This window comes from Lygodium microphyllum, chromosome 8 (genome assembly GCF_053477565.2).
Source record: "Lygodium microphyllum isolate KBCC chromosome 8, Lygodium_microphyllum_v1.1.10, whole genome shotgun sequence".
NCBI classification, from domain to species: Eukaryota; Viridiplantae; Streptophyta; class Polypodiopsida; order Schizaeales; family Lygodiaceae; genus Lygodium; species Lygodium microphyllum.
Genome location: NC_141142.1, coordinates 5,883,265 through 5,896,652, shown reverse-complemented (window position 1 = coordinate 5,896,652; position 13,388 = coordinate 5,883,265). Strand labels below are relative to the sequence as shown.

At 42.5% G+C, this 13,388-nt stretch overlaps 1 protein-coding gene across 1 annotated transcript; it reads right to left on the bottom strand.

The window, feature by feature from the left end:
- Window positions 1-2,935: 2,935 nt before the first annotated feature.
- CDC45 (cell division cycle 45) lies at window positions 2,936-5,397 on the bottom strand. Its single transcript, XM_087684005.1, has one exon. The coding sequence runs from the start codon at window positions 5,101-5,103 to the stop codon at window positions 3,274-3,276; it is 1,830 nt and encodes a 609-aa protein (XP_087540131.1). The 5' UTR covers window positions 5,104-5,397; the 3' UTR covers window positions 2,936-3,273.
- Between the last annotated feature and the right edge of the window lie 7,991 nt (window positions 5,398-13,388).

Genomic DNA, 13,388 nt, shown 5'->3' with positions numbered 1-13,388 from the left:
GTAGATGATGCATAACAAGCATGACATATATTGCTATTAACCATTACCACATGGCAAGCATGTCACGAAAACTAGTCAAGATAAGCATACCACCGATACATGTGCATTGCTAACATCATCCTTGGTTGAAAAATAATATAAACCTCACTTAACATTATCAAAATACCTTGACTCAAACTCTTTAGCTAGATGTGGGAAAGTTGCATTGCTACCCTTTTAGACCAAAACCTATGATATTATAAACTAAGTGGCAACAAACTCCTTAAAGGAAGGTAAAAGTCTTGGGCTACATGGTTTGCCTAGTAAATTTTATCAAGAGTTCAAAGATGTAGTTATCCCCACCCCACCCCCCAATCAATTTATGCAAAAAAGAATCTATACACTTTGAGCCACTACCTCATTGTATTGATGTTTATGCACTTAAACTCATCCACATAACAAGGTTATCCTAGATAGCTAGAGATCTATTATATACCTTTCTGCACAGAGTGTTTGTCTAAACTCTTGCTAGTAGAATTCCAAGTTACTAGACCAATTGATCAAAAGAGAGCATAAAGGGTTTATTAAGGGGGGATATATACTAAACTTTATCATAATCCCATGGGAATGAATGAAGCATTCCCAAGGTACTTAGGATTTCGCCTTTAGTAAATAAGGTTTTGACAAAGCATACGATAGGTTGGAATGGAACATCAATTTCAACCTCTAACAGATATGAGATTTGTAGAAGGTTCATCAAATATGTGGGGTTCCTCTTTGGAAATGCTTTATCAAGGGTGTCAATCGATTGAGTATTAACTCCCCTCTCAAAAGCTTTAAAAGGAAAAGCTACCACTAGCACCTTTATGGTTTATCATAGCAAGTGATTGTGAAGCTACCAATTCAAAATAAAGCCAAGATTCCCCATTCCTATTTGGAAATGCTTGATCAAGGGTGCCAATCCTCGACGGAGCATTAACTCCCCTCTCAAAAGCTCTAAAAGGCAAAGCTACCCACTAGCACCTTTAATGTTTATCATAGCAAGTGATTGCGAAGCTACCGATTCAAGGTAAAGCAAATACTAGATCTATCATAACCCCATGGAAGAACAAAGCATTCCCAAGATACTATGTATGATTTTGCCTTTTGTAAATTAGCATTCCCAAAATACTAAGTAGGATTGTCTTTAGTAAATTAGGTTTTGACAAAGCATACAATAAGTTGGAATGGGACTTCATTTTCAACCCCTAGCATATATGAGATTTGTAGAAGGTTCATCAAATATATGGGTTCCTCTTTGGAAATGCTTGATCAAGGGTGTCGATCGATGGAGCATTAACTCCCCTCTCAAAATCTTTAAAAGGAAAAGCCACCCACTGGAACCTTTATTGTTTATCATAGCAAGTGATTACGAAGCTACCAATTCAAGATAGAGTAAAGATCCCCCCCTCCCTTTCATGGCTATATAAAAGAGAATGCACAAAAGATAAGGAAGGCAACATATTCAAGCTCCTTGTCATCCCAGTGGGCTTCATGGTAACCTTAAGCAAAGGTTGCAAGTAATAATGGCTAGAATGAGGGAGAAGATGGCTTATTTAAAGCAAAAGCAATTGAGTTGGCAAGGCATTGATTCTCCAAAAGTAATCCCTAAAAAACCTGGTTGCTCTCTTGTTGGGAACCCCAAAGTTGGGCTCAAGGAATTGGAAGCCTTGAATAAGAATGTTCTCTAGATAAGACTACAATACCTAATGTAGCATGGTGCAATTGCACCCACACCTATTAAAGACCGCAAAAAAACTAACCACCAAATGGTTTGCTAGGAGTATCCTCTTCCCATTTGAGGAATGGTATGTCCTCATGCATAGAGTTGTAGAAGATTTCAACCTAGTAAGAAAAAAAGTGAAAAAATGACAATGTAGTCATTGTGGCTCTGTATAAGGTTTAAACGTGTGCCTAGTACTTAAGTGCTCCTCCCTAGTTAAGAGCTTGTGGAATGCATGGAGTAAACACAAGAAGGTCCAACAAAAGACTGCAAATTCAATCACATTCCCTCCATTGAAGGTAAGGAGTAGTAAGTACATAAATAAGTTTCTAAAAAGGGGACCAAACAATGGGAGGATATTCAGGATTTCCCAAATAGCCAATGGCCCTCCCACTACATCAAGGATAAGTTGTTGAAGTTGCATTTTGGTGGGGCAATAAAAAACCCCTTCTTCCCCTCCCTAATCTCCCCACACCGCCAGCATTCTAGAAAAGCTGAACAATAGACCGCTTACTAATTGCAAAGCTGAATAATAGTTGGCATACTAATTCGAATACCGAACAACGGAACCTCAGGTTTGAGGCCATATGGATTACCCCGGTGTAGGCTAAGCAATCAGCCCTCACGTGGCTAATCCTCCACAAAACAGTCTGGACCAGTGAGAGGGCCAAAAAGCTAGGTCTAGGAAGTAGCATTTGTGCAAAATCTGAAAAAGAGGTAGAAGCTTTATCCTATTGCTTTTAACTGCATATCTGATGAGGAAGCCCTATCCCTGCTACACAATCATGAAGCACTATCACAAGTGTAAAGTCGACTGGAGAGAGTTCCTGCTTGGTGAATCTAGTCGGCTGCCTACTGGCATACTGCTATTTGGAAACTGGCAGAGAGCTAACTTTTTGTGGTTCATCTAGTTGCAGAGGAATGCAACTTATACTATATTTAACAGTGATAAATCTAGGCTACTTAAAAACCTGATAAGGTCTCTTTAGTCGTAGATTGAACAACAGGAAAACCTAATCAAAGGATTCTTCAAGAAAAAAGGACCCAAGCTGCATGTTTGGAAAAAAGAAAGCAATCAGAGATCGCTCCAATGTGCCCGGTGAAGAGGCTGTGCTGCAATTCTGGCAAACGTCAGAAATGTCATCGTGCCCTAAAAACACTCTCCTAAATACAACTGTTTCTGCCATAAGCTTGGTTCCGAAATTCGGCGATAAATCGAATTTTAGCTGCCAACTTAGCAAGAGACCTGAAGCATGAGAGAAAAACCTGAATGGTTTCACGATGAGTGAAACGCTCAGACACGACCCCTAATCATCCAGAGTGAGCTATGGCATATCCTCATAGGTATTTTAACGTTGTACAAAACTCAATACAAATCCCTTTATTGCTCTGTAGAGCCTGTTACAGCAGCAGAAGGTGCACAGCTTGCGATAAAGAGTCCTCCATGAGCAAACAATCAGAAGTCAATTCCAGCGAAATCATAAATAAGTTGGTGGGTTTTAATACAGATCTGAAGTGAAACCCGACAGTTATTAGTAAAGCTTCTCAGAGATACGGATCATGAATGCATTTACAGATGTGACATCCAATTGGATCCAGGATGATTCAAAAGCATCATGAGTGAAACTTGCACCCAGATCCTCTGCTACAGACCGAAAGGCAATCCCAAATCTGTTCCCATGCTGCGCTCCCAGACGAGGCCTGTTGGAGACGCCCACTATAAGCACCATCTTGGATTTGGGCCTCAGTGCAGCACAAATCATAGGCTTCATTCTGGCTCCCTTCTCCCTGAGAGCATCCATCAGGAAGTAGCAGAATTTCGTTAAGGAAAGAGGGTGGGCCAGGAGCTCACCATCAGAGCTCTCTTCAAGCTTGAGCCACCGAAAGCCTCGAGCAGTCTTGATGTAGCCTTTCTTTGTGATGGCCAGGCTGCCTTGGCGGAGGGTTGCACGCTGCACATTAATGGCACGCTGCATGCCAAGCTGCAGGTCCTCCAGGTTGTTCAAAGAGAGGGCTCTGTATGCATTCCAGAACTGATCTGCCCAGGAGTCATCATTCTGCTGGAAGGAGCCCCATGACTCGAGCAGGGCTGTGACCCCATACACAACATCAGCAGCCGATACCTTGGAACTGTAGCCATGCAGCCTCTGGAAGCTCCTGTAGTAGAGATCATTCAGGCCATACTCAGGCAACAGCTTCTGGAACTCCTCTTTCAACCTCCTCTTCATCTCAGAGCTCATGTACTGAAACTTCTGCTGGCATTCCACCAATGCAATCCCCATCTTGGCTAGCAGCAGTCTCAACCTCTTCAATCCGTTATCACTCCATGTCTTAAGCTTGGTTGCAACATATGAGGAACAGATCATGGAGTCGTAGAGAGTCCATTCCCTCAGCAGCATCAGGCGAGGCTCGTCTTCATAGGAGATCCTGGACACGTCAGGGACCCGCACTTTAGTGCCGTCCTTGAGTGTGATGGAAGTGATCATCTCCAAGTTGCCGGCACCATTGATGTGCTGCTCAAGCTCCATTACACCAGCCTGGTATCTCTCGCCTGTCAGCCTCTCATGAACAAACTGATCAGTCAGCGAGACACATGCAAGCCACAGGAGCTCATTGTTGTTCTTGTGTAAAGCATGTGCTACATCGTAAAGGAGGCATCCGGCCGGCCTTCCATGGAAGGTTCCCATCCTATAGTACTGTCGCCTGTTCCTTCTTATTCCCCTTAGCAGAGAATCCCCTTCCCCTTCCTCAGTTTCCTCCTCATCGTCCATTCTTCTCCGCTTTCGTCCACCTAAGCCAATGTGCCTGCCTGTTGCCCTGTCATCATCTTCACTGTCTTCATCATCCTCTTCATCTTCTCCTGCATCAGAATCTTGCCCAGACTCATCGTCACTCAGCAAGCTGCATGCATTTGCCAGCGTAGCCACATCAAAATCATAGGCCATGTCGGTCTGCGACTCGTCTTCGTGTGTGTAGAGGACGGTCACTTGACGGTTGTCATCGCAGAGGTTGTGCAAGTGAATAGGGCGATGACTGTCGATGACAAAGACCCTAACCTCGGATCCAAGCCTGAACAGGTGTTTGACGTCGCGGGAGCAGCCCCAATTGATGAGGAGGGCAACGATGGGCTGGCCATCAACCGAGAGGGTGGAGCCAACCAGGCCGCTGATGTCACCGAAGCTTGCTACGGGATACACAGAGTACCTGATAGAATCCTGTACCAGGAGATGTGTTGCGATCTTCAATGCACAGAGGGCGTCGGTGTCAGCGGCAGACGGGAAGATAAGAACCGGGGAAGAGGACGATGCCAGTGCACACGATCGCAACGTCTCGTAGAAGGCCGCGCCATTGCGTTCTCTCATGACGCTTCTTCACACTGTGAGAGAGAGAGACAGAGAGAGAGAGCTATGGCAACAAAGACAGAAAGTTAGGACCATACAGATCTCGCATGGCAACAATCTGAGGAACCCTCTGGCCTGCTCTCGTTACAATCGCTGTGGTGTTGGCCCTAAAGAGGGGAAATAGATGCGAGCTTCTGAGTCTATGCGAGCGCGCGCGCGGGCGTTGGGGAGCCAGAGAGAGAGAGAGAGAGAGAGAACACATGAAACAATTCGGCGGGCGGAAGCTCGAAGTTTGAAATTTGAAACGCAATTCTAATCTCTCTCTCTCTCTCTCTAACATGAGCGATTTATCTCAATAAGTAGCCATGCTGACGGCTTGAGTCATGGACACGTGTCACATGGATGATAACAGAACCAGGGCCCCATCACATGACGGTCAATAGACTTGCATTCAAGATGGCTTCCTCCACGGACCACTATGATAGCCTTGTCTATGGATCCAGATTCCAGTTTAACTGACCTTTAACTCGAATAGGCTAACTCTCTCAAGTGATGCACATGAAGGCTTGGTTTGACCACCCCAAAACATTTGTTCTCGGATGGCTTTTTTTTTATAATCTATACTATTAGTTAAGGAGAGGTGGGGGACAGGTGCCACGTGGCAGCCCCCCACCTCCCCCACAAGAAGAAAAAGAGAACGCGAGGGCGAGTGCCACGCGTCCAGCACCCGCCCTCGCCTGCAAAAATCGCACCCGCCCCGGTGCGAAGCGTCGGGGCGAGTCTAGGCACGGAGCGCCTAGTACTAAATTAAAGGTCTCTTTTGTGGTTTAACCATGCAGGTTATTATGAGCATAGCTTTCCCCTATGGTTATCAGAGGGACCTCAATTTAACTATAAAGTAGGTGCCACGTCAGTAAAGTGATTAACATGGTGATCCTTTTCTGTTCACAATCCCTCAAGTGCGAAGGCCTTGAGGGATTCATGCAGCAGCCCGCTTGGTTGGGATGTGGGGTGTGTGCATACAAGTTTGTGGTTTGGGCACCATGAGACAATCTTTTGCCAACATGCAAAGCAACTACCCACAAATGGTGAAAGGCACACTCAACCCATTAATAATCTATGTCGTAAGGCAATTAACACATTTAAAAAAACTATGAGGGATACCAAGATGCATGAAAATACAAATGGTGATGCCTCAATCAAGTCATGCTTTAGGGAGGAGACAAAAGAGAGAACCATCAAACCTAGCATATCACTAGCTTAAACGTGTCATAAACTTCACGAAGTGAACTTGGTACCCTCATGTTGGAGGATATTAACACAATTTGTCGATGTTCTTTTTTTTGTGAAATTGAATTAAAAAAGGAAGAAGAACCATAGCCTTTGAAGGCATTCTTAAGAAGACTCTCAGCACCACCTAGATGGTTTGGTTAGAAAGGAACAAATAGGATTCGTCAAGAGAAAGTACACCCCCCCCCCCCAAATTAGCGGTTCCAAGCTTCTTGGCTTGGGGTCACTCAAATGCAAATATGGAAATATGGGAATGGATTCTAAAAGGGTAAGAGCCAAATTGGATAATTAGAAGGGATTCCAACTCGATTTCGTTGCTATGGCTATGGTACTATAATCAACTCTTAAAGTTTAAACTTGAAAGTATGTTCAAGAACTTCCTTTAGTCTAGTGATGGTGAGAAGTTTACCAAAAGTAGGAAAGAAGATGTGCTAGGACTCCCATATAAGCTAGAAGAAAAGTTTGTGGACTTTTATTTGTCTCTAGGAGTTATTCGAGTAGCTTCAAGTTGGCTAGGAATTTGTCCCTGAGTCTATCTTACAGTCTTTCAAGGATTTATCCAAGCTCATAGGTACTTCTAGGGAATTGGTAGGATGTCTCTTGCCTAACTTGTAAGTCAATTTTATCATCAAGATGGGATCCTTCTCTACTTCACTCTCCACATCTACTTCTCTCCTTGGTAACATGGTGCATTAGCACTCTTTGCATCTAGTTGTTCTCATGAAATCTAGCACTTTGTGCTAATGGATTTTGAAGGAGTTGGTACTTATGTGGCTTTTCCATTGTTGTGGTCAAGGTTGAAGGGATTGCTCGTGCTTATATAATATAGACCATCACCTGCTTCCAAGATAGCTTGATTTAAATACACCTTCTTCTATTTTGGTATTGGAGCAATGGTTGAGAGATTGATTGCTATTTGTCTTTTGGCTCAATTGGTGTCTTTTTACTTGTTGGTTCTAGAGCTACATGCACTTTGGTAGGTACAAGTTGAACTCTATGGTGCTCCTTGGGTACCTCGTGGGTGGAGTTGTCATCGAAAAATCATTGAGATTTGAGCAACTTATTACGCACCCATAGTGACCTCGTGATTATGTGCATATACAACCACCTACACCTATATTTATCTATTTGGGGTTTGTCTCTCAATCTTCTTCATGTGGATTTGTTGTTAAGGCTCTTCTTCGGGTTATTACTTCTTCTTGGGTTTCTTTGGCATCAGAACTTGGGCTACTAAATTTCTCTTTGGGGGTAAAGGCACCTCCGCCTAGCCGCCCGTGTATTACTACATTGAGACAGTCACCGCCACTGCACACTGCAAGTGGTGGGCGCCCGTCACCGTCACTTTATTCTTTATTCTTTTGGTGACAGTTTGAATAAAGGAAGGCCCGGTCACACATTGTGACTGTTTTTTTTGTGCCTGTTTCAAAATCTAGCTTAAAAATCACTCTTTTTGTCATATCTCGAGCATTCGGAACCCGATTTAGGCAAGGTAAGAGTCTACGTTGGGATTTTGGCATGCTCCGAATACGATGGTGATGTCAGATTTGCCAATTTTTGATGACAGAATCTTTTGCAATAGATTTCAGGTCTGAGACAGCATGTATTTGTATACCTATGCTTGTTTGGGCATAACTACATAACCGGTTTGATGCCTATTGCATCCCGATTGATTGGGGGATTGAAGCTACATGTAATGCTATGATTTTGGCCTGATTTTGGGGCTGGAAATACACAGTTTATAACAGTAAATGCATGCTCAATACTCTTGGACTGAAGCTATCTTTCATGCTTTGACATATGCCTATTGGTTCCGAATGTATGTCTTGGGTTATACTATGATGTATTGATCATCGAGGGACGACTTTGAGCTTGTCATTGAATCCAAATGTTTTTGGAAGCTTGAGCTTATTTCAGCCCGCATTTATTGATATTGGTATATGCTTTGACAATGATGCTTCTTGGGTTTATGCATACCCGTTCCATACGACTTGATGCTCATGTCACGGTTGATTATCCTATGTATACGTTGAGCTTGAGTGCTCATTGAAGCTCTACCTTGGATGCATTTTGGATTATCTGGAGTAGTCTTGGATGTTACTTAGCTTGTTAGAGTTTGGATTGGGATGTATTTGATGTCTTATATGCTTATGGATGCTACATGCGGATGCTCTACAGTCTACATGTTCGGGATGTACTATTGATGTATTGTCTTGGACTTATGTCATTGGCACTGTGTCTTGTCTTAGCTTGAGCTCTTGAGCTCGTATATACGACTTTTGTGCCAGTGGGAGCATTCTTGAATGCTTATCAGACATTGAGCAAGCGGTACTTTTATGCATTGAGCCGTTACATGCTATTGAGCAGTTACAGACACTTGAGACTTTGGGACTTCTTACCTTTTAGGATGATACATCATATGTCTTGGTTCACTGCATGCTTATGAGCTAAGTCTCAGTTTTGGATCCGTATCTTTGTGTACTAACACCTACTTGTATCAAGTTTTGGTAGTGGCAAGAACACTTTGCCCCATTGACTGGGGGGGTGTGCCTACTCACTGGCAGATGTTTGTATAATATACTTGGGTGTTGGATTCATGCTTATCGACTGTCATATGATTATGCTATGCCCGCATGATGCTGGCTTTGGTCTTGGCAATATCCGATTGCCTTGGGATCCGATTTTGGCACTATTAGCTCTCTTTTATTGAAATCTGAAATTCATTACAACAAGCATATATGTATGGACTGACATGGATTTTTCATGCTGAAATACTCTGAATTGATGTACTTTCACTAGTACTTGGTGGGCACCAGCTTTGGTTCCACTTTCCTCACCATTTTTCCTCAATTTTAGTGAAATTTTTGGTCATTTTTTGCAGTAAATAGCAAGCAGTTTTGAACTGTCTATAGTCTTACAGCCTACATTATAGCGAGTTCGTCCACTGATCATGCTATTTTCAACATCACTAAGCTTGATGGTACAAATTACTCTTATTGAAAGAGCTAGATTTGGCAGGTGTTGGTGCAGAAATCGCAAATCAAACCTTTGAGGTTAAGCGGGCATCCAAGTCCACCATTGTATTGTATCTCACAGAACAGGTTCACTACAATGTATTTGAGGAAGAACGGAGTGGATGGCAGTTGTGGGATAAAATCAAGAATCTCTATGACAAGAAAAGTCCAGCGAGTCAAATGTATTGGTTGAAGCAACTTATGGATCTACACATGAAGGAGAATGTGACTATGTCTGCTCACTTGAGCCAGTTCCATGCTATACTCAAGAACTTGACTTCGCAAGACATCACTTTTGCAGAGGATGTCACTCCTCTTTTCTTGCTTGGTACTCTTAATGAGTCGTGGGATGTATTCCGCACTGCATTATGTGGCTCTACTACTACCTTGAAATTATCTTATATTGAGAGTGCTCTTTTGCAGGAAGAGGTTAACTGTAAGAATTTCGATGCGTCTCGTGTGTCGCATGCTATGACAGTTAGAGGTGGGAATGATGGATATGGAAAGCATGGCAATGGCAGTGGTAGTGGACAGGATTATCAGAAATCTCGGTCCAAGTCTCTTGGGAAGTCACGTAGCAAATCCCGTGGCAGGAATGCAGATGTTACTTGTCACCATTGTGGGAAAAGGGCCATATTAGGCCACAATGCCATGAACTGCGCAATGAAAGGCACAAAAATAAGGGGAAAGAAAAAGTACAGGATAAGTCTTCTGATCATAGCATAGTGCCTGCAAAGTCCAGTGTTAAAATTTTAGAGATCAATGTGATGCAGCCTGAGGATGTTGATGATGATGATTATATCCTTGCAGTTTCTTCTAGTGCTTCGCAGATGACAGAGATACACTCTATGTATGCACAGTGTTGGCTCTTGGACTCAGGTGTGTCCTTTCATGTGACACCTTGCCGAGAGTGGTTTCATTCATACCATATTGTTTCAGGTTCTGTGCACTTGGGTGATGACAGCTTTCTTGATATTGTGGGCATTGGTGATGTTAGGCTGCAGTTTCCTTCTGGCAACAGTTTTGTTATGCAGAATGTACGTCATGTACATGCTTTGATACGCAGTCTCCTATCAGTTGGACAGCTTGATGATGCAGGTTATCATGTATCTTTTGGAGACTCTACATGGAAAATCACTCATGGCAGACTTATGATTGCGAGAGGTGCCAAGGCTGGCAGCCTCTATCCCTTGATTGTATCCGCTTCTTCCCTTGATAATGTTTTGTCTGTGGGTTCTATCCCACATGTATCTCTTTGGCATGCCCGTTTGGGCCATATATCTTTGAAGAGAATGAAAATGCTTTCTGTTTTGCAGTACTTACCGCCCCTTGATTATGCATGTTTTGATTCATGTGAGCATTGTCTTTATGGCAGGCAGACTAGGTCTATGCATAAAAAGTCTGGTAGGCCACGCATGAGTGAGCCCATGGCATTGGTACATTCGCATGTCTGTGGGCCCATGCCTTGTCAGTCTATGGGTGGTGCAAAGTATTTTGTTACGTTCATAGATGATTTTTCACAAAAAATTTGGGCTTATCCCATTAAGCTGAACTCCGATGTCTTGGTTGTGTTTCAGAGATGGCTTGCATTGGTTGAGAACCAGTCTAGGTATAGGCTAAAATGCCTAAGGACAGATAATGGGGGTGAGTATATCTCACGTGCTTTTGAGCAGTTATGTGATGAGAGGGGTATTAAGCGTCAATTGACCACCCCCTACACCCCCCCAAGAATGGTTTGGCTGAGCGGATGAATAGAACCATCCAGGAGCGTGTATGCAATATGCTTAGTCATATAGGCCTACCACAGAGCTTTTGGGCTGAGGCAGTTAGTACAGCTGTGCATTTCATAAACAGATCACCTTCTAGTGGTTTGGATTTCCAGGTTGCAGAGGAGGTATGGACTGGAAAACCCCCCTCTTATGCGCATCTCTGTGTCTTTGGATGTGAGGCATTTTGCCATGTGCCCAAGGACAAGAGAAGTAAGCTGGATCCCAAGAGTGTCAAATGCATAATACTAATTTCAACTACCCTATCTTAGTCCAAGCTTCACATATCAAAGTTTTATGGTATGGTCCTTCTTTGATAAATTGTAACATGCATCCTTCCTTTGCAATGAGCTTAATGTAAAAATGAGCAAGGAATATGGTCATTTTGGATTGCTCTTGTAGAGAATAGTTGTTGAATTGTATTTTGTGTTAGTGGGGGTGCAATCTCATAGCTTGAAACTCTAATTATGGAGATCTAGTGTAGTAGTACACATGCTTTTGGCATTTTTACATTGATTTTGACATTGGCCATTTTAAATCCATCATTGTCTGTGAATTGCATTGAGTCTGATATCAATCATTGTTTGTGAATTGCAAGTCTACCATAACTAGGACATGCATTCAATCTTATTCTTCCTCTAGACTGTAAACGTACTTGTTCATGATGCTAACATGTGGTGTAGTGCCTTCTATGCTACTAGTAGTTTGGATATAGCATCAAGATCTATAAGAAAGGTCCTTTAAGTTTCCATTTCAACACATATTGCTTGTCCTATTGTCAAAGAGCACTAGGCCATTACCACAATCTTCTATAAGTCTAGCATTGTCCATCTTTGTAGGAGTTTATACAAGTATTATAGCCTATACCCTTCATTATTACGGGTATCTAAAACTTCATTGCCATAGTTTACACTAGCCAAATCTCCTTGGGTTTCACCTTTGACCCATCAACCACATCTAAGTCGAAGTACATGTTCTCTACTATTTGATTGTCCCACGCTTCAAGCCTCATCTATTGACTATATTGACACAAGTCCCTATATCGATTATACATTTTTTTATAGTGTCGCCCCAAACCAATTGTGTCTAAGGTGTTTATGAGAGTAATGTTGAGCTTTTAAAGTTAATGACTCTTTGTGCTATGTGAGAGGAGGCAATGGTGGATACAAGGTAGAAGCTATGGAGTTCAAGAGGGTTGAGAGACAAAGAAGCACACAATAGAGTTTAGTGAATACAATGAATGGTACCCTTATTCTTTATTATATTCACTTTTATATTATTGTGCAACATCTACTCATATGAGGGGTTCCTGCCTGCCGACATATTGGCCATTGGCTTTTATCCAAACAACCTCCCACTTAAAGGCCAATGAACATTTATGGGAGTATAAGAAGAAAGCAAAGATACTATCCAATGCCCATTAGCGTTCTATAGTGTGCAAAGCGCTTAGAATGTAAACTCTTCATCTCCAAGGTTATCATTTGTATAAACCTTAACAAGCTCAATACGCTTGTCCTTGAGCACCTCCCTAATGAAGTGATGCTTCGCCTCAATGTTCTTTCCCTTTGCATGAAAGATAGTGTTCTATGCCAATCAAATGGCTCACAGAATATCATGGTGCAATGTAGGCACCTCTCCTACAATGCCCAAGTTTCTCCCCTAGACAAGTAAGGCACAAAGCTTCATTGTAAGCCTCAATGGTTGCAACATACTCAGCCTTAATGATAGATAAAGCCATACATGGCTATAATCGAGTGAGCCAAGAGACTATATCGCCTATGAAAATAAAGACAAAAGCTATAGATAGACCTATTAGAGTCTACACTGCCTATAAATTTAGCATCTATATACATCTAATTTGGGGCTATCCTCTAAACTAAATTTCAAATATAGAGGTAATGGAACTTCTATTACCTTCCCTCTTTTCGTATTGAAATGCTCCAATACTTTACCATTGTATTCCTTTTGAGATAAATAATCTATTTGTCTCTCCCCTCATAATACACATGCTAAGAGTGCGACCAACAATCCCCAAGTCCTTCATGTTAATGGCTTTGTGCAACCTCTATTTTAGGGCAATCACATCCATGATTGACTTCCTGGCAATCAGCATGTCATCCACATAGAGAATCAAAATCATAAGATTGACATCCCTAGCCTTCCTAGGGTATGGGAAGTAGATAGACTCACTTCTAGTGTACCCTTGAGACCACATTAAAGCATCGAACTTATGTCACCA

Excerpts from the sequence above, each read along its gene's own strand:
- CDC45 (XM_087684005.1), bottom strand. The coding sequence starts at position 5,103 with ATGAGAGAACGCAATGGCGCGGCCTTCTACGAGACGTTGCGATCGTGT.